The 22597-nt window shown below is 41.8% G+C and overlaps 1 protein-coding gene across 3 annotated transcripts in view; it reads right to left on the reverse strand.

Moving 5' to 3' along the window:
* Nucleotides 1-22597, reverse strand: part of txlnba (taxilin beta a) — a 62365-nt gene continuing 39768 nt past the window's right edge. For 2 of the 3 annotated variants that reach the window (XM_017701068.2, XM_017701069.2), the window contains exons 6-10: nucleotides 11879-11998; nucleotides 9849-9923; nucleotides 2376-2468; nucleotides 2158-2253; nucleotides 1-1523 (exon numbers count right to left, since the gene is read on the reverse strand). In XM_017701068.2, the coding sequence (XP_017556557.1) occupies nucleotides 270-1523; nucleotides 2158-2253; nucleotides 2376-2468; nucleotides 9849-9923; nucleotides 11879-11998 (1638 nt within the window). In that variant the 3' untranslated portion in view covers nucleotides 1-269. Of the gene's footprint in view, nucleotides 1524-2157; nucleotides 2254-2375; nucleotides 2469-9704; nucleotides 9780-9848; nucleotides 9924-11878; nucleotides 11999-22597 lie in introns of all 3 variants that reach the window. The other variant, XM_017701070.2, reaches the window with a different exon arrangement.

Consider the following 22597-nt stretch of genomic DNA (forward strand, 5'->3'; position numbering starts at 1 on the left):
TTTTTTGTCAACAGTATGTCATCTTTATTTACGAGTAGAGAAACGTATTACAAGATGAAAAACGAATGAATCACACTTAGAGAGCTATAAAAAGCTTACCAAGGGGCTATTCTTAAATTAGTAGGAAAGGTTAAATACGTTTAATATATATAACCCAAAACTCACACAGCACTGCACTCATCCAAACACACAACACCCAAAATGACAAAAGGACAAAAGATAACATTTTTGGTGAAACTGTGGCAGCCAATTACTTTATGATAATCTCCTCAGCTTTTCTTTGCCCCCTTAGCTGCACCTTTCTTCTTAGAAGTGCCTTGTTTTTTGGGCTGGGCTTTGCTGGTCTTCAGCTTGGCTTCTTGGCCTTTGGAGGTTTGTGGTTTGGCCTCCTCTGTTTTGGGTGCTGCAGCCTCAGCTGGTTCTGGTTCTGATTTTACAGGTTCAGATGTGCTGGGTTCTTCTTTGATTGGCTGTACCTTGGGGACTTCTGCTGTTTCTGTTTCTGCGTTGGGAGACGTCACTTTGGGGGACTCTGCTGAGCACAATTCTTCTTTGATAGCTTCTTTGGTGGGTTTGGCTGAACTTGCTTCTTTAGCAGGCTCCTGTTTGGGGTCTTCCTGTGTTGTAATGACTTCTTCTTTGGTAGACTCTACTTTGGGGTCTTGCTGTGTTGTACTGACTTCTTTGGTAGACTCTACTTTGGGGTCTTCTTGTGTTGTACTGATTTCTTTGGTAGACTCTAGTTTGGGGTCTTGCTGTGTTGTACTGGCTTCTTCTTTGGTAGACTCTGCTTTGGGGTCTGCTTGTGTTGTATTGACTTCTTTTTTGGTAGACTCTGTTTCGGGGGGCTCTGTTTCCACTTCTTTGAATCTCACCTCTTTTTGCCGAACAGGTTTTGGCTTGCTGTATTTTTCCTTGGGCGTGTCCTGCTTGACCGGCTCTACTTCTGCAGCTTTTTCCATGGGTGGTTCTTCCTTGGCTTGTTTGCTTGGCTCTTGCTTTGCCTCAAACTGACTTGTCTCATTTGTGATTGGCTCAGGAGCTGTAGATGATTTACTTGCCTCTTCACTGACTACCTCTTGCTTGTCTTCTTCCAAACTGGAAGGTTCTTGAACTGTGGAAATTAACTTCAGCGCTTGTGGTTCGCTTGACACGGGAACAGAGGAACCCTCTGGTTTAGGCTGAGATGATTCCTCTTCATCGTCGGAATCCTCCATGCCATCTGCAGTGGAGGCCATGAGGGAGGCCGCAAACTCCTCCAGCCGGGCCTGCTCCTTCCACAGCTTCTCCATCTCAGCGGTTAGCACGGGGTTACGCGCCACCTCTGGCTCAGACAGCTGATTCAGCTCTGGGAGCTCCTCTTCTGTGCCCTTCACTAGCGCTGAAGCTGCAAAGCCCTGCAAGCGTATCTCTTTGATCTTGTCGTATAGGACTCTCCTTTCCTCCTGCAGTGCTCGGCACAACGTCTCCAGCTTTGCGATCTTCAAGGTGAACATTTCGAGCTCTTTGCCCTTCTCAGATCTCTGTGGGAAGGAAGAGATGAACACAGTCATTTAGTGCAGATCTGATGGTGAAATAATGAAATTACGATGTGTACACAGTGAATTTTTACTGTTGTGCATTTTGTTTGTTATAATATTAGTTTGTCCTTAAGTTCATAACATCAGGGCCCAAAAACTACAGTTACTCCACTGATTTTTCAAAAATTCTGCATACTTAAATGGTTAAGATGTAAACAAAGTCATTCAGAGTGGATTGTTGTGAAATGCAGATATATGCAGAGAGTTCTAAGATAAAATAGTCCTCAAACAAATTTACCATCATCCAATCATTACATTCAGAAGTGCACCAGATGCCTGTAGATCCTACTGGTGGTTCTGTATAGCAAATAAAACAGCCGTATTTGTGTTGTAGTTATGGCGCCCCCTGGTTCCCATCACCACCAGAGTAAAGACATCTGAGTTGGTAAGATTCTCTACAATGAACCACTTCATGGCAAAATAGTAAGAATGACTTTGTTAGCAATTGAATTATGCATACATTTGGAAAAATTGGGGGAATTCCTTTTTAAAAAAATGGGTTGGCTAACCCTTTAACATTGTTTGGTTTAATTAACGTCCCTGATAGGTAAATACAATAAAAAATACAAAAGGTCACCTCCTCAATCATGTCAGTAAGGGCTTTGCTGCAGCTTTCAAAGCGTATCTTCCATGCATTTGACTCCTTCTCCAGTTTCTTCATTTTCTTGGTCATCTGTGAAGACATACAATGTAAAATACTGTTGTTGATATAAAGGGGTTAACATCACGGTGCATAACAACACTATAACCACAGGTTTAAATCACTGTCATTCATATAAATGTGTGATGATGCACCTTGTCCATCTCTTGTTTGAAAGTAGCATAAACTTCGTTGCTCTTGGCCAGTGTAGCCTGGAACTCGTCAAACTTCTGCGAGTACAAAACAAGCTAAAAGAAAAGGGTGAGAAACAAATTTTTGCAATTTCTCTCAAATGACATCCATTGTACACACAGAATTTGTAAAGAAGAATTCAATTCTATTCGATTCCTGAGTTGGTCCCTTCCCCTTCCTGGCCAAGGACATTCACTCACCCAAACCACAGCCAACAAACCTAATTTGTGTCAGATTGTGAATGATATGAATGAAGATTTTTGGGCGTGACATGGTGCAAGTACATGACAAATTGACTGAAGGTTGAATACAATAATTAATAGAGTTTGTTCAGTAATTGGTGATGTTCTTGCAGGACATATGAATCAGTCAAAGAGCGGCTCTCATATTCCAGGTCAAAACAGGCCTCAAATGGCCGCGTGCTTTCAGAGATTAATTATAACACTGTTCTCAGCGGCAGCAGTGATTGATTCATTGTTTTGTAACTTACTGTTTGGCAGAATAGACCCCTGTGAATAAATGACTTCTGAGAAGGAAGGAATGCAGAGAGAAAGCAGCTTTGAGACTCATTGACAGTATTTAGTCATATAAATTTGTATTCAGATTAGTGCACTAACTCTACTAGTACTGCCATTATGCAGTTAGTCATGACATTAACATTTACGGCATTTGGCTGATGTTCTTATCCAGAGCGACTTACATTTTGATTATTTTTACACAGGTAGGTGGAGGTAGTGTTAGGAGTCTTGCCCAAGGACTCTTATTGGTATAGTGTAGGGTCTTTGCCAAGGTGGGGATTGAACCTGGCAGAGATGTTACACACTACACTAACTAACCACTCTACACACTCAGTCTACACATTGAAATAAAGACTGTAAAATTATAATGCAAAAAGCTGAAGTAAAAAGTAATATAATTCTTGCAGTCTTTATCAGAGTTGCATAGCTGATAAAACGTGAAATTGCATTGCCAAGTATATGTGTTAAAGCAGGCATTTCCTAATGACATGCATGATATAACATCATAACACATTAATAATTTATACGATTGTTTTTGTTTAACAAGAGTTGAAAATACTTATGCTTCCAGTTGAGGGAGCAATAGAAATATATCGCTGTTGTCAGAAGAAAACCTTGCATCTCCAAAATGGTGACTTTACAGGAGAAGGAAAAAACATACTTTACTTTTAATGTAAGTTAATGGAGCCAGACTTTTTTCCAAGTCATTTTGGGCTGTTTCTTTTGGTCCGTTCATCATGAAATTTACACACAATGTAAAGAACAACAGTCTGTTAAACTGAAAAACGACAAAAATTGAGAGACAAGGTTTTTTTTCCGACAGCAGCTGTATGTCCATTTATTTGATTACATTTAAGTTGAAATCTAGATCAGGGCTGCCCAAAGTGTGGCCTGGATGTTTGATTTGGCCCACCATTACTAGGCCAATGAGAGAACATGTATTTGTATCTAAGTTCTTATTTTTAACTTCTATTTTTTCATTTTAAATGATATTTTGAAGAACCTTTAATAATAAAACAAAGTGTAATATTATCAAGTCAACCTTTCAAAAATCTGACCCATGGCATAATACAATGATCTATCATTACAATGCAAATATTACTGGAGCAAATGTAAATGGAGCTAGATATAGGCTAATACAGCAGGACAGGTGGTAGTGGTGGGGTGAAAACTTTCTTTTCACTAAATTTACAAGGAATGTATATAAAGAAACCACTGGAGGATTTAAAGAATACAGTTGCTCCATGTGTACTGGCATGTACAGATATGCATTCAGGCTAATTGTGATATTCAAGTATCCATCAGTTCATTAACAAATATCCGGTTAACCACAGAGAAGGAAACCTTAACGACAAAAGGGGAAAAAATTGGCTTTAGCCAAAGGGCTGAAGGCTAGCTTTTTAGATGATAACACTGCAGGAATAAATTGAAAAAAGATGTTTTATTATTCAAAAACAGCCAAAGACAATCTTGAAAGAAAAACAAACAAAAGACAAATGTTGATTTTCATGTTGGGTGAGTACCGGATGCTGCCTCTTCAGATGAGCTGACAAACTAGCAACAATGAGTGTAGAAAAAAGGATTTATTGTAGAAACGAGGTGGTTTTAATGTTATGGCTAATTGATGTATAGTCATATTAAACATTATAATTTGACATCTTAAGATATAAAGTTTGTGCCTCTGTGACAGTCTGTGTTAATGGATCTCACTGATCTAAACTCTGTTTATTCAGCCCAGGTTTGGGATAGTAGGAAATTCCAAATTTTGGTTACTCTCAAAAAACTGATCCAAGGAAGTTGTTTACATTAAGGCAAAATGTCTGACTATATATGATTTTATGTGATTTTTTTTCAGAAACTTTAAGAGCTTTAACCTCTTATTCTCCAGGATATATTTTATTGTTTCCATCTAAATTTACATGAACAAATCGTAAAGGAAATTATTCAGTCACTGCATGAAATCAATTTAATATTTATTTACTTATTTATTTAATCATTTTGTAAAAGCTCCCCTCAAATGAACAGAACACGTTTTATGATCTACACATATCACTATATGTTTACAATTTACTGCTGAAAGCCAAAAATCTCTGACGCTCTTTGTGTTATTTTATGAAAGTAATGTTTACAGAGCAAATCACTGAAGAGACGCAGTCTGTTTATAGTTTATAGCCCAGATTTGGGGAAAAAACGGGTCGACTTTAAGTAGAAAAACAAACTGAGTTCAGCTTCTTTTATTATAAAGGTTTAAAATGACATCGCCATCTATTTAACTGGAAAGAAGACTTATAGCCTTATACCACGCCCAGGATCTGAATGTAGCTTATGAAATATGAAAGGAATGAAGAATATGACCAAGTGCATTTTGGAACCACCGGTGAGTCCAAGGAGTTGAAAAGCTTAATGTTTGAGCTGAGGTCAATCCTAACACTGTAAGGACTAATGCTTTCTCAGTTTTTTTATATTTGAAATTTGGAGTATAACCTAGTTGCAGGGAAACCTAAGAGCTGTGTTGCCACTGTGGGGAGAGCAAAATAGTCTGGTTTCTGGTGTGAAAATAATAATCATGTGATGTAAAAGAGCAGTGTGAAACACTGGGACCAGCTGCCAAAAAGAGAAGAGTGCAAATTTAATATCAAACACAGTAGCAGATGGAGCTTTTTTTTCTGGCCTGCACTCAACATTTGTGAACATTACAGAACTAGAGCAGACTGCTGATAACATTGTCTACTGGTGTGTTACTCTGTGCCACCAGCATATGGAGTTCGTAGATCAGTAGAGTGGTGTCAGATCGACAGTGTACCAACAACTGCTCCCTGAAGCAAACCATAGGCTCTCTCATGCTAACACTAACCAGCTAAGGGCATTTAAACCAGTCAAATGCAAAAAAATATACAGTTTTTACATTGATACATTGAGGTCAAGGTCTCAAATATAAAACTTAGGGCAATAAATCAGTCAAAAATGCTAACGTTACTAGTAGGTAACAGTCGCCTGTTGAGTCATGCTAATGCCACTTCCATTAATTGTAAATGGAAAATTCAGAAGATTTTCCAAAAATGATGCATAATTCAATTGTTAAGATGTAAACTAAGTCATTCAGAGAGGTACTGATGTGAAATGCAGTGGTCTCAAGAAACAGAATTGTTCACAGTGGTGTTGATAGTATGAATTGGTGTGAAAGTATGAATTTGGTGCCTGATGCCTGAAACTCGGGTTTTGGTCTAAAATGTATTTTTAAAATCCATTCACATTAGAGGTGCAAGCAGAGGCATGGCAAAATAGAAAGATTTTTTTTTTTACGGCATTCTTACCACCATTGGCATTACATGCAACGCAAAAGACATACAACCTCAATTCCAATGAAGTTGGGACATAGTGTAAAACATAATTAAAAACAGAATACAATGATTTGCAAATACTTTTCAATCTATATTCAATTGAATACACTACAAAGACAAGATATTTAATGTTCAAACGGATAAACTTTATTGTTTTTTGCAAATATTCACTCATTTTGAATTTGATGCCTGCAACATGTTCCAAAGAAGTTGGGACAGGGCATGTTTACCACTGTGTTACATCACCTTTCCTTTTAACAACACTCAATAAGCGTTTGGGAACTGAGGACACTAATTGTTGAAGCTTTGTAGGTGGAATTCTTTCCGATTCTTGCTTGATGTACAACTTCAGTTGCTCAACAGTCCGGGGTCTCTGTTCTCGTATTTTGCGCTTCATAATGCGCCACACATTTTCAATGGGACACAGGTCTGGACTGCAGGCAGGCCAGTCTAGTACCCGCACTCTTTTACTACGAAGCCACACTGTTGTAACACGTGCAGAATCTGGCTTGGCATTGTCTTGCTGAAGTAAGCAGGGATGTCCCTGAAAAAGACGTTGCTTGGATGGCAGCATATGTTGCTCCAAAACCTGTATGTACCTTTCAGCATTAATGGTGCCTTCACAGATGTGCAAGTTACTCATGCCATGGGCACTAACACACCCCCATAGCATCAGAGATGCTGGCTTTTGAACTTTTGCGCTGATAACAATCCAGACAGTCCTTTTCCTCTTTGGCCCGGAGGACACGACGTCCATGATTTCCAAAAACAATTTGAAATGTTGACTCGTCAGACCACAGGACACTTTTCCACTTTGTGTCAGTCCATCTCAGATGAGCTCAGGCCCAGAGAAGCCGGTGGCGTTTCTGGGTGTTGTTGATTTATGGCTTTCGCTTTGCATGGCAGAGTTTTAACTTGCACTTTTAGATGGAGCGACGAACTGTGTTCACTGACAGTGGTATTCTGAAGTGTTCCTGAGCCCATGTGGTAATATCCATTACAGAATGATGCTTGTTTTTAATGCAGTGCTGCCTGAGGGATTGAAGGTCACGGGCATTCAATATTGATTTTCTGCCTTGTCGCTTACTTGCAGAAATTTCTCCAGATTCTCTGAATCTTTTGATGATATTATGGACTGTAGATGATGAAATCCCTAAATTCCTTGCAATTGCACATTGAGGAACGTTCTTAAACTGTTGGACTATTTGCTCATGCAGTTGTTCACAAAGTGGTGAACCTCGCCCCATCCTTGCTTGTGAACGACTCAGCCTTTCAGGGATGCTCCTTTTATACCCGGTCATGATACTCACCTGTTTCCAATTAACCTGTTCACCTGTGGAATGTTCCAAACAGGTGTTTTTTGAGCATTCCTCAACTTTCCCAGTCTTTTGTTGCCCCTGTCCCAACTTCTTTGGAACATGTTGCAGGCATCAAATTCAAAATTAGTGAATATTTGCAAAAAACAATAAAGTTTATCTGATTGAACATTACATATATTGTCTTTGTAGTGTATTCAACTGAATATAGTATGAAAAGGATTTGCAAATAATCCTATTCTGTTTTTATTCATGTTTTACACAACGTCCCAACTTCATTGGAATTGGGGTTGTATTCCCAAGTCATTTTTGGTGGCAAATGAAATATCAACTTCTGTGTTGCAGATATTGCGACTTCTGGTTCCACAGACAGTTATTACATGAAATGGTTACATTACATGAATACACTGCCTATGGCATTGTTTCACAATAAGTATATTAAATATATTCATAATGGCAAATTGTACCCAAAGAAAACCTTGTTTAGATTTTCTACTACCATTGTCAACATAAAAATATAAATATAAAAACTCAAAAGATGAGTAGGTTCACTAGTTGTTTTGGATAATAAATAAAATGGCTACATTTGTTTTGTAGACATTGTGACTCTTGCATTACAGAAACGTCTTAAGTCTAAAAATCTTATCTACGGAATCCCACTGGTGACATCCTGTATAAATAAAAAATAATGCAATGGAGTGAGATCCTAATGCATGACCACGACTTAGTAAGGCATGGGAACGAGAATGCGGCTTACTAAGTCTTGGCCATGCATTAGGATCTCATTCCCACGCCTTACTAAGTTGTGGCCATGCATTAGTTTTATTTATACAGGATGTCACCAGCGGGGCTCTGTACTTATCTGCAGTATTAAAACAGTATTACAGAAATGTCTTATCAACACAAAACTTCCTAAATACTGTCCTAATTTTTCATGCAGTGAGAGGCAGTTCTCTATAACCAGCATAATGATGCTACATTTATCTACACTGAAAACTGTGCTTTGACAGTATTTGAAAAAAATCCCATATGCTACAGACACAATCTTCGCCTTTTATTATGTTTTATTACGTGTTATTGTTGATGAAAACTCATCAGATAAAATATTACAGTGATGGTGGTGAATAATGAGGAGACAGAGCTGAACGTGTGTCTGTTTATTAGGAGGTAAAAATGTTAGCATGCTTGGCTTAAGCGTTTGGGAAATGGAGACTGAAACTGCAACTGCAGAACAGCAATGCACTACAAAAATAATAGAGGCGCTGAGACATATTCTTAGGTTCAAGTTTATCGCCATTTAGTTTTGTTTGACCTTTTTGCATCAGTAACGGTAGCTAACGTCAGCTGTCTGACTTAATAACTTGATTATTTCAATTATGTGTTTAAATTTCAGCTGTGCACGTATGATCTGTTGCTAGGTAACAGGCATAACAGCTCATTGTCGCCGTCAAACAAATAAGTTAAGCTTTCCTTTCTTGAGATAAGATGCTATAAGATAAACTTCCTTAATTAAGGCAAGGTTTGCTTCTGTAATGTGAATTTGTGAAAGATCTTATATCGACCTGCCAGATCTTAACTTAAGAAATGAACACAACAAGATCAGCAGTGTCTGTAACACAAAAACTCCCATCACCACCACTGTAAAGATGTCTGAGTAGGTGCGTTTCTTTACAACAAACCATTTCACATCAAACCACTCTGAATGGCTCTGATTGTTTGAATCTCAACCACTGAATTATTCAGAAATTTTGAAAAATTGATGCTTCCCTTTTAACCACATCAATATGTTCGGTCAAGCAGCTTCACTAAAGTGGCTCGATTAGGAACAACTCCCAGGTGGCTCTTCCATGACTACAGCTATTTTAAGTGCACCTAGGATGGCATCTTCAGGCTAAAGAAACAGCGAACACCCCTGAGGATAATGCTGCTTTCTAAATATGCTTTAAATGAGGAGTCCCCTTATATGCTGTCACATGTGAAGGACACTACACTGACATCATCCTTTATGCATCATTGAGTTTTTATGATGCAATTTGTCTGTTCATCTCTACCGTAAGCATCTAGGACAGGAGGCCTGAAGAGCTAGAGATTGAGAAAGAGCTGCAGTGGATATTCACCTGAGCCTGCATCACAGTGTGCTGCTCTTTCAGCTCTTTAGCCTGTAGCTTCCACTCTGCAGCGTGAGTCAGTAACTGCGGTTACACACAAAAAGACACAGAGATATGGGAGAGAAAGAGAGAGACAGAGCACTTCGCCTTTACCTGCTTCTTCGTCTGTAACTCCTGCTGCTTCATTGTGTAGCATTTCTTTGTTTTGTCAATTGCTTCTTTAAGCAACTAGTAACAAAGACAAGGAGATATTAACATGGGTCACCTCCTCAGACTTTGTTCTACTTTCTGAACTCTCCATGCATGACTAATGCTTACTGATTCATTACATAATCGCTGCTCAAGAACTAGTTTAAGGCAGTGGCTCTCAACCGTGGGCATTGTTGAGCTGCGATCCCCCCCCCAAAAAATGTTTTTGAAATACCAAAAATAAAGGAATATTTTGCAAACATTAGACACCAATTTATCACACCAAACAGAGCAGCATGACCACTTTTAGTTTGCATTGTAACATAGATTGTTGATCCCACAGGGGTGAGGAGCATAGGTCCTGGATGATGGAATTCCAGTGCTGCTGCATTATTCAGTGTGTCCCATTTCAGGGGCTGCATCCTTCGGAGGCTGCATTTAAAGGCCAATTGCGTCACAGTGGCGCGACTAGGTTGTCCCATTTCAAAGGCTCCTTCATATGCAGCCGAAAAATATGTCCTTCTTTTCCACGGCAATGAAAGATCCATTGGGATCCATTACTACGTGGCGTAGTAAGCAGAGAAGCAAATGGCGGCTGAAGAGACATTTGTAAATATAAGTACTGGGTTTAAACTGAGGCGAATCTCATCAGTAGCCAGCAGTGAAGCATCTCCAGCTCTACTAAATGAAAAAAAAAACATCTAAAATAAAAATTTCTGGCTCTGATTTGAAAGAACTTTAAAATAACTTTACAGGAGTTATTTCGGTTTAGCCTTCGTGAGTCTAAGCAGCCTTCAAAGGACACGCCTTCATCAACTGTGTCCTTCAAAGGGATCCAAAGGGATTGTCTGACTGCATTGTGCCAAGTGTAAAGTTTGGTGGAGGGGGGATTATGGTGTGGGCTTGTTTTTCCGGAGTTGGGCTCGGCCCCTTAGTTCCAGTGAAAGGAACTCTTAATGCTTCAGCACCAAGAGATTTTGGACAATTTTGTGCTCCCAACTTTGTGGGAACAGTTTGGGGACGGCTACTTCCTGTTCCAACATGACTGCACACCAGTGCACAAAGCAGGTCCATAAAGACATGGATGAGCCAGTTTGGTGTAGAATAACTTGAATGGCCTGCACAGAGTCCTGACCTCAACCAGATAAAACATCTTTGGGATGAATTAGAGCAGAGACTGAGCCAGGCCTTCTCGTCAGTATCTGACCTCACAAATAAAAAAAGCTTCTCGAAGAATGGTTGAAAATTCCCATAAATACACTCCTAACCCTTGTGGAAAGCCTTTCCAGAAGATTTGAAGCTGTTATAGCTGCAGAGGGTGGGCCGACATCATATTAAACCCTATGGATTAAGAAAGGGATCTCACTCAAGCTCATATGCGTCTGAAGGCAGATGAGAGAATACTTTTGGTTGCTATTCGTTATTAAGCTAATAAGTGCTACTGAACTGCATCTTCAAGGCCACCTTCTATTTAACTTTCTATTTTAAAAAGCACAATATTATCGGTGTACAGAGGTAGTGCCACATCTCCAAAAGTGGTTGGTTCCAAGTAATAAAAATAAAAATTTATTGGCTCTAAGAAAGTCCAAGGCAGCCCTCTCCCTAAACCTGAAATCACAGTTAATCTGTTAATCTGGTTATTTCTTCCTATAGGTAAGTGGTCTGTGTGATTAGGCAGAGCTGTTTTCTTTGAAACAGGTGGCCTGAACTCAACCCTGTTGTTTCAATGGCCATTAATGTAAAAATACATCAAGCCTCTGCTTCCTACGACCCCTAAAATTTTTCGAAATTATCGACCCCCCTGGTTGAGAACCACTGCTTTAGGCTACAAAACCTGGAACATCTTATATGACAAGGCATAATAGACATACATTCACAATGACATATCATAGATTCAGCTCTTAATTTTCAGAAACTAGTGGTAAACACTATGTGTATAAAAACAATCCTTCTGTTTGCCTGAGGGCAGAAATAAGGAGCGCAGCATGACTCACATATTCCTTCTCTCTATTGTGCTTTTCCTCAGCTTCCTTTAGCCGCAGGTTTGCTTCTTCCAGTTTGGCATCTGCCAGTTTCTGCTGCAGATCCCTCTGTTTGAATATCTTCTCCAAACTCTGAGAGAAAGAAGAACAGAGAGGAAAACGCACTTTTATTATGGGCAACATATGTGTTAATGTATTAATGGAAGGACGATCCACACATACTGTGAATACAGTAAAGACTTTCCAGAGAACACTTGCATCAATGTTTGTGTGAGCTGGTCTTTTTGGAGAATGCTGGATGTTTTCTAGGCTTCAGTACAGTACATTCCAGAGGATCTCAGGCCCCAGTGCAAAGAATTTAATATGAAAATCATTTTTAATGAATATAACAATGGCAAAGAAGGCCCACTGTGTAATATTGATTAAGAAATAGTTTCATAAAATACATATTTTAATATTTGATATGAGTTGGAATCAATGGTCATGTTGCAGCTTGTGGTGGATCCATTGAAAAAAAAAGTTTTAAAAAACATAAAACTGATCAAAATTCAGGATTTTATATGGTTGCTGACACTGTTTTTAGCCATACATGGTACTTTTGTCCATATTTATGTGTAAAAGTTGCCATACTGTGTCAAAAACCACAGAAATAAGCCTATATGAAGCTTCCATAGTCTACCACCTGCATTGGCCTCATAGTTCCAGTGACAAAATAAAGCATACTTCACCCATGTCTTGATTGCTTGATCACATCTGGATTAGGGGAAAACTGTCACTTCATATGAAGGTAACCTGTTTTTCAGCATAGGTGATGAAGTTGTTATTTAGAATCACTAATGAGTAATAGGTTTAAGGACTAAAGAGCCATAAGCACTGGAGATCTTTCAATTAATGTGAGACATGACATTGGTCACATCCCTCATGTCCTGTGCTTACCTCCACAAACCAGGTGGGGGCAGTAGAGATACATGTCTCAGTTTTCCATGACAAAACTCCAACTAAACTACAAGAAGTGTTTTTTCCCCCCATAATACACAGCTGTGAGTGAGCGGTCTCAGTGGTACCCATCAGCATGACAGATTGAGCCTAGCCTGCGTCACGTTGGGCTTGTCGTTCTCCCGGTGGATTCTCATGTGATTAAGTACGCCATGCTAGAATGTTCTACAAGGTGCAAGTTTCACTGTCAAATAGGGCATGAATCAAGAAGTAAAAAGTAAAATGAAGCGGAGTTCTTGTTGTGGACAAAGCAGGTTTGTAGCTTTTTGGGATGCAGTTTCCTTGGCAATGTGCCATGCAATTAAAGCTGCGCCTGAGCCAGACATAGAGTTTGTCCCCATCTGTACGTGAGCTAAAAGGTTTAAGCTGTGTTCTAGTGTTGGATGCCCTTATGACTAAATGCTGTTTTGAATTAATTATGTGCACTGTCCAGCCAGCCCTTCTAAATAGTGAATTCAGTAAGATGCACTCATTCAGCATACAGCATTTACACTGGACAGGCATTACGTTATGACCACCTCCTTGTTTCTACGTTCACTGTCCATTTTATCAGCTCCACTTACTGTATAGGTGAAGTTTGTAGTTCTACAGTTACAGACTGTAGTCCATCTGTTTCTCTGATACTTTTTTACCCCCTTTTACCCTGTTCTTCAGTGGTCAGGACCCCCATGGACCCTCGCAGAGCAGGTACTATTTGGGTGGTGGGTCATTCTCAGCACTGCAGTAACACTGACGTGTTGGTGGTGTGTTAGTGTGTGTTGCGCTGGTCTGAGTGGATCAGACACAGCAGTGCTGCTGGAGTTTTTAAACACCTCAGTGTCACTGCTGGACTGGGAATAGTCCACCGACCAAAAATATCCAACTAACAGTGTCCTGTGGGCAGCGTCCTGTGATCACCGATGAAGGACTAGAGGAAGACCAACACAAACTGTGCAGCAGCAGATGAGCTCTCGTCTCTGACTTTACATCTACAAGGTGGACCGATAAGGTAGGAGTGTCTAATAGAGTGGACAGTGAGTGGACACAGTGTTTAAAAACTCCAGCAGGTGTATATTGGTATGGTGAACTTAAACTCATGGGCAGCTGTAGACAGAGTGTCTGAATGTGTTTGAACATAGAGCATACATCCGCTGAGCACCTTATTAGGAACACTATATTCCTTCCTTTTCTCTCAATCAGCCTCAGTTCTTAACGGCATGGATGCCACAAGATGTTGGGACCATTTATTGAGATTCTGTTCCATGTTGACCACATCCCAAAGGTGTTCTACTGGATTCAGATCTAGTGACTGGAGAGGCGACAGAAGAGTGAACTCACTGTCTTGTTCTTGAAACCAATTTGAGACAACTTTTGCTTGACATGGTGCATTATCATGCTGGAAGTGGCCATTGGAAGATGGTAAACAATACTCAAATAGGCTGTGGCATTCAAGTGATTATTGATTGCTATGAACAGGCCCAAATTTTGCCTAGAAAATATTGCCAGACAAGAACAGAGAGGAAAAAGCATTCTTATAATAGGCAACATATGTGTTAATGTATTAATGGCAAGCCACTGTGAAAGACTTTCCAGAGAACACTTGTATCAATGTTTGTGTGAGCTGGTGTTTTTGGAGAATGCTGGATGTTTTCTAGAATGTTCCAGAGGATCTCGGGCCCCAGTGCAAAGAATCCATCCATCCATCCATCATCTTCCGCTTCTCCGGGGTTCGGGTCGCGGGGGCAGCATCCTGAGCAACAAAGCCCAGACCTCCCTTTCCCCAGCCACTTCCACTAGCTCCCTGGGAGGGATTCCGAGGCGCTCCCAGGCCAGCTGGGCGATATAGTCACGCCAGCGTGTCCTGGGTCTTCCCCGGGGTCTCCTCCCCGGTGGACTTGCCTGTGACACCTCCCAAGGGAGGCGTCCAGGAGGCATCCTAACAAGATGCCCGAACCACCTTAACTGGCTCCTCTCGACGTGAAGAAGCAGCGGCTCTACTCCGAGTCCCTCCCGGATGACCGAACTTCTCACCCTATCTCTAAGGGAGAGTCCAGCCACCCTGCGGAGGAAACTCATTTCAGCCGCTTGTATTCGCGATCTCGTTCTTTCAGTCATTACCCAAAGCTCATGACCATAGGTGAGGGTGGGAATGTAGATCGACCAGTAAATTGAGAGCCTTGCCTTATGGCTCAGCTCTTTCTTTACCACAACAGACCGGTAAAGAGCCCGCATCACTGCTGACCCAGCACCAATCCGCCTGTCAATCTCCCGCTCCCTTGTACCATCACTCGTGAACAAGACCCCGAGATACTTAAACTCCTCCACTTGAGGCAAGAGCTCATCCCCGACCCAGAGAGGGCTCTCCACCCTTCCAACCCTTCCATCCAACTCTCACTGGGAAAAAGTCTGACTTACTGCCGGCCATGCGAACCAAACTCCTGCTTTGTTTGTACAGGGCCTGAATGGCTCGTAGCAAAGAGCCATGTACCCCATACTCCCGAAGCACCTCCCACAGAATACCCCGGGGAACACAGTCGAATGCCTTCTCCAAATCCACAAAGCACATGTGGACTGGTTGGGCAAACTCCCATGAACCCTCCAGAATCCTGGAGAGGGTAAAGAGTTGGTCCAGTGTTCCACGACCAGGGCGGAACCCGCACTGCTCCTCCTGAATCTGAGGTTCGACTATAAGCCGGACTCTCTTCTCCAGTACCCTTGCATAGACCTTATCAGGGAGGCTGAGGAGTGTGATTCCCCTGTAGTTGGAACACACCCTCCGGTCCCCCTTTTTAAAAAGAGGCACCACCACCCCAGTCTGCCAATCCAGTGGCACCACCCCCGATGTCCATGCAATGTTGAAAAGGCGTGTCAGCCAAGACAGCCCCACAACATCCAGAGCCTTGAGGAACTCGGGACGGATCTCATCCACCCCTGCAGCCCTGCCGCCAAGGAGCTTTTTAACTACCTTAGCGACTTCGGCCTCAGTAATGGACAAGCCTATTCCCGTGTCCCCAGACTCTGCCTCCTCACTGGAGAACGTGTTGGTGGGATTGAGAAGGTCCTCAAAGTATTCCTTCCACCGCCCAATGACGTCTTCAGTCGAAGTCAGCAGCACACCATCTCCACTATATACAGTGCTAGTGGCACACTGCTTTCCCCTTCTGAGTCGCCTGACGGTTTGCCAGAATCTTTTCGGAGCCGACTTAAAGTCACTTTCCAAGGCCTCACCGAACTCTTCCCACACCTGGGTTTTTGCCTTGGCAACGACTGAAGCCGCAGATCGCTTGGCCTGTCGATACCTGCCAGCTGCCTCTGGTGTCCTACAGGCCAACCATGTCTGGTAGGATTCCTTCTTCAGCTTGACGGCATCTCTCACCTGGGGTGTCCACCGCCGGGTTCGAGGATTACCGCCCCGACAGGCACCAACTACCTTGCGACCACAGCTACAGTCAGCCACTTCAACAATGGAGGAGCGGAACATGGCCCATTCTGAGTCAATGTCCCCCACCTCCCCCGATATCTGGTCAAAGTTCTGACGGAGGTGTGAGTTGAAGATCAATCTGACAGGTTCTTCTGCCAGACGTTCCCAGCAAACCCTCACTATACGTTTGGGTTTGCCTGGTCTGACTGGCATCTTCCCCCACCACCTGATCCAACTCACCACCAGGTGGTGATCAGTTGACAGCTCAGCTCCTCTCTTTACCCGAGTGTCCAGTACACATGGCCGCAAGTCCGCTGACACGACTACAAAGTCAATCATTGAACTGCGGCCTAGGGTGTCCTGGTGCCATGTGCACTTATGGACATCCTTGTGTTCAAACATGGTGTTCGTTATGGACAAACTGTGGTTTGCACAGAAGTCCAAAAACTGAACACCACTCGGGTTCAGATCAGAGAGGCCATTCCTCCCAATCACACCCCTCCAGGTCTTACTGTCGTTGCCCACGTGAGCGTTGAAGTCCCCTAATAGGACAATCGAGTCTCCAGGAGGAGCACTTTCAAGCACCCCTTCCAAGGACTCTATGAAGGCTGGGTATTCTGAACTGCTGTTCGGTGCATAAGCACAGACAACAGTCAGGACCCGTTCCCCAACCCGAAGGCGTAGGGAAGCTACCCTCTCGTCCACCGGGGAAAACCCCAACATACAGGCGCCGAGTCGAGGAGCTATGAGAAAGCCCACACCTGCCCGCCGCCTCTCACCATGGGCAACTCCAGAAAAGAAAAAAGTCCAGCCCCTCTCAAGGAGATTGGACCCAGAGCCCAAGCTGTGTGTTGAGGTGAGCCCGACTATATCTAGCCAGTATCTCTCAACCTCGCGCACCAACTCAGGCTCCTTCCCCGCCAGTGAGGTAACGTTCCAAGTTCCAAAAGCCAGTTTCAGCAACCGTGGATCAGAACGCCAAGGCCCATGCCTTCGGACACTGCCCGATCCACAATGCACCGCACCCCTACTACTGCCCCTCCCATCGGTGGTGGGTCAATGGGAGGGGGGACTCATGCTCCTTCGGGCTGGGCCCGGCCGGGCACCATGAGTGAATGCCCGGCCACCAGATGCTCGCTGGCGAGCCCCTCCCCCAGGCCTGGCTCCAGGGTGGGGCCCCGGTAACCCTGATCCGGGCAGGGTACACAAGTCCTGCTTTGTTGTCCTCATAGGGGTGGTTATGGATCACACTTTGTCTGGCCTGTCACCTAGGACCAGTTTGCCATGGGAGACCCTACCAGGAGCTTTTGCTCCAAACAACATAGCTCCTAGGGTCCTTCAAGCACACAAACCTCTCCACCACGATAAGGTGGTGATCCATGGAGAGGCCCAGTGCAAAGAATTTAATATGAAAATAATTTTAATGAATTTAAAATATGTTTTCATGGCATTCCACTCCACTCACTAGCATCCATTATGTTACACTATGTGTTTGGATGGCATTAATTATACATCATATTTAACTGTCTGACAGGTCAATGGCAAAGGAAAAGATTACAGTTTCCTGAGAAGGCCTACTTTGTAATAATTGCTTAAGAAATAATTTCAGAAAATACATATTTTAATATATGATATGAGTTGTTATCAATTGTCATGTTGCAGGTTGTGGTTGATCCATTGAAAAAAGGTTTAAAAAACATAAAACTGAACAAAACAACTGTCAAAATTCAGGGTTTTACAAGGTTGCTAATACTGTTTTTAGCCATACATGGTACTTCTGTCCATTTTAGCCATACATGGTACTTTTGTCCATCTTTTTAATAGGCCCAAAATGTGCCTAGAAAATATTCTCCACACCATTACACCACCTCCACCAGCCTGAACTGTTGATACAAGGCAGGTTGGGTCCATAGATTCATGCTGTTGGTGCCAAATTCTGACCCTACCATTTGTGACCCTTAGCAGAAATCAAGAATCATCAGACCAGGCTATTTCTCCAGTATTTTGTTGTTTTACAGTTTTGGTGCCCACTGTAGCCTCAGCTTTCTGTTCATGGCTGACAGAAGCAGAACCTGACATGGTCTTCTGCTGTTGTAGCCCATCCACCTCAAGGTTCGATGTGCTGTGCATTCTGAGTTGCTTTTCTGCTCATCACAATTTGACAGAGTGATTATCTTTGTTATTGGAGCCTTTTTGTCAGCTTGAACCAGTCTGGCCATTCTCCATTGACCTCTCTCATCAACAAGGCATTCCCATCATCATTCTGAGTAACGTCTACAGAATGTTGTGTGTGAAAACCTCAGGAGATCAGCAGTTGCAGAAATACCCAACTGGCACCAACCCGTCCAACAATCATCCCATGGTTAAAATCACTGGGATCACATTTGTTCCCCATTCTGATGGTTGATGTATGAACATTATCTGACGTGACTGTTTGGAGATAATTTTGCGCTGAAAGTTTAAAATAAAATAATAAAATCTACAAGCAAAATTTTCAAAGTATGCAAAATAAGTGGCAAATAAAAATGACAGTTAAAAATAAACATGGTCACCCTTTATTTGGATGGTCCCCTATAGATGCTCTACAGCTACTTAAATCATTAACAACATCCGCAGTTGATTATCAACAACATTATGGTTAGAGTTTGGGTTAGGAGTAGATGTAGGTTTTGCCTTGAGGTTAAGGTGAGGGTTAGGTTTAGTATTAAGGATAGATTTAATAAACTCACAATGAACTTCAAGTTCAGTTGAATTTAATGGTTATTTAGTTGAAGGATACTGTAAGGCAGACTGAGCATTTACTAAGCATCTATAGTGAACCATGTAAGTAATATTCAAATTCAAGTTCTATGGCATTTAATGACCATTCCGTTGATTTGTTATGTAAATATACACTGAACATTTACATATAACCTACAATGGTCCGTCCAAGTAAAGTGTTACCAAAAACATCATTAAAAAAAAAGATTACTACTCATATTAATTCATTTTGACATAAATGTATTACTCATTTTGCCAGTCTTTGCTTTAATGTTTTTTTACTTGCTGACTTTACTGACCTAATTATTAGAATTGGACTCTTTAGAGCAGCCTAATGTCACCATACTTAATACCAAGCCATGTCTAGAAGGTTATAAAGCCTCCTAGCAGTGGAATGTGGATCAGTGGAACTGTGTTCTCTGAAGTGATGCAACACCATCTGATACGATTGGGTAGGGATATAACAATTCAATACGTCACATTATATGAAGCTGTATGATCTTGACTACCATATTAACCTGTTAACACATTGTGGCTAGTATATTAGCTTGGAGTTACCATATGAGCTTCACCCCCAGACTTTTGTGTGGTCTACAGGGAAAGCTGCTGTTGCTCTTAGACACTTTTATTTCCCAATAATAGCACTTACAGTGGACCAGGGCAGATCTAGCAGGGCAGAAAAATGACTGGCAAAAATGGCATCCTATGACAATGCCACTGCTGGTTTGAGCCCCTGAGACAACAGTACGTGGCTGAGGTGTCCTTGAGCAAGACACCTAACCCCCAATTGCTCCCCGGGCACTGTGGAGAGGGCTGCCCACCACTCCAGGTAAGTGTGTTCTGTATGTCTGCTGTTCTGTCACATTACTGACTGGTTTAAAGCTGAAACTGGCTACAGTGTCACAGCAGTAGCAGCACAAATGCTGACTAAATGTTAGGAAGGCTGGTAGATACAGTGTAAGTAATGTATTATTACATACATTTACTTCTGAAAAAACTGCAGTTCCAGTCTGATTACAAATGTAATTACATTTATGTTGTTACCCATGTGTAATTACATAAGAATAGGCTGTTACAATTATTAAGATACACTTGTGTAATTACATAGGCTACGATTACATTTGTGACTAAATCATCAGTAGTTATGTTGTTGTTGCATATGTTGTTCACATGTAAGAACACAGTTATTAGAGACAATATAAAGTGGGACCAAATAACTACTTAGGTATTGAAATTTGGTGTTGAAAGTTTGTAGCGTTGAACTTATTTGGTCTATAAAAGCAGCTCTACCCTTGAGTTTGGATAAAATGTTGAATGAGCAGGTGTCCACAAACTTTTGGACACATACTATATCTCTGGTTTTAATTCCTCAAGCTGCAATGGAAATGCTCAGCTGTGCAGCATGGGTCAAAGTGGTGTGACTTTTGAGACCAAGCTCCGCTGCGGGTTCTTGAGGATATTCAAAAGCTCTTTTCCGCATCAGCTGATGCATCAGTCATCAGCTGCCTGTGTGGTTGTGTTGATAGTCAGAGGTGGACAGAGGTCCTTAAACTCATTCTCTGTTGTTCAAGTGTTTAAACAAGGACTTAAGTAGAATCAGACTAGGGAAAAAATGGCTTGAGATGTAGCAAACATATTTGACTATCTGTAGAACTGCAGAGGAATTCCAGTCCACCCAGCATCAGAATGGGAACTGAATGTTGTGAGACACTGAGCAACAGCAACGTGGTCAATGATCTGAACCCTGCACTGCAACATAAAGTACATTCTGATTCTCCTACCCGGTCCCACTTTAAATTAAGTGTCCCTAATAACTGTGTTGTTATATGTGAACAACTTATGCAACAACAGTGGAACTACTAATGTTTTATTCACTGTTACAGATGGATTACAGCGGTACATCTTATGTAATTACACATGTGTAGCAACTTCAGTTGTTATATAAGTACAGTCCAATTACAGAGTGTTGATTATAGAATGGCAATTAATATGATGTGATTAGGTACCTTGTTACAACACAGTTATTCCACAATAATAACGTAAAACAAATGTTTTAATGTTGCTCCTTTAGTGGTTGAGTTTCACTCCCCTGTTCTGAACCAACCAACCAAAAAATGAGAACTATTGTCAAAATATTATCATCAGTTCATCCAAAGTTGAACAAATTCATTAAACCTTTGCTTAAATGCATGAAACTACTAAGTAGTCACCTCTGCTGTCACAGAAGCAATGGTGTTCAACACATCCAAGAGCGCAGCTCAGCTAGAGTTTCAAATGAATGCTGTGGAAGGCATGATGTGTCTGCATGAGGTCTTTCATTTGGAAATGTCTTAGGATGATGGCATCCTTAGAATCTAAATAGTTTTCCAAACGGGCCAGTGTGGATAAAGTCTGTGAAATGCTGTAACGGTGAATGTGTGCAGTTTTTTCTTCGAAGATTATCAGTGCCGGCGGAGATCACTAACAGTGTCTAGAACAGAGACAAGCAGGAAAAGAATGGCAAAAAGGACCAAAGACACTCACATTCTCTTAAACAAACTCCTAACCCTTGTGGAAAGTCTGCGCAGAAGAATTGAAGCTGTTATAGCTGCAAAGGGTGGGCTGACATCATATTAAACCCTATGGATTAAGAATGGGATGTCACTCAAGTTCATATGTGTGTGAAGCCAGACAAGTGAATACTTTTGGCAAAATAGTGTACTTTATAAAAGGCTATCTGTACCAAACCCCAGCTAATGGGAAAGGCAGCTACTCATACAGTTAGTGGGACAGAACAGAGCCTGTTCTGCTGATTTCTCAATAATGTTAGCTACATTATATTATTTCATGAATTTGCTAGTTAACAGTGAACTTTCTCATGCTGGTTGCCGTGTGTTATGAGTAGGTAACTTTGATTTCTCATCTGCTCACTAATATAGCCAACTATAGCCTAAACTGAGCAGTTACTGGAGTTAGACTAAAGCATGTTGATTTAGCCAGCAATATTACAAGCAGTCCAGACAAATGAATTGAATTCAGAATCACCTTCCACACAGTGGAATTAGACCTTCGCATTTAACCCATCCGTGCAGTGAAACACCCACATACATGCACGATAGTGAACACGCACACTAGGGGGCAGTGAGCACACTTGCCCGGAGCGGTGGCCAGCCCTATTCACAGCACCCGGGGAGCAGTTAGGGGTTAGGTGTCTTGCTCAAGGGCACTTCAGTCATGTACTGTCAACTGAGGGGATCGAACCGACAACCTTCTGGTCAAAGGGCTGGTTCCCTAACCTCCAGCCCACGACTGCCCACAAGAAATTAAATACAAGGTTTGAACATGGGCTGTGTACTCTGTTGGTACTCTGTCTCGATAGAGATAAACAGACTGGGAAGTAAAGTCTATGGCCGAGCCTCAGCTGTTCTGAGCTCACTGAGAAAATTACTTCTCTTTTTTCCACACTGAATCTCATAAAACCCTTGAAAAATTTTGGAAGGCTCTGGAATCCCAATGCTAGTCATGAACATGCTACTTACGCACTGAAGTAATTGCGGACAGCAGCAGTTACTAAGCAATTATTGGAGGTTGTTGAA

Source organism: Pygocentrus nattereri, chromosome 4 (assembly GCF_015220715.1).
Source record: "Pygocentrus nattereri isolate fPygNat1 chromosome 4, fPygNat1.pri, whole genome shotgun sequence".
NCBI classification, from domain to species: Eukaryota; Metazoa; Chordata; class Actinopteri; order Characiformes; family Serrasalmidae; genus Pygocentrus; species Pygocentrus nattereri.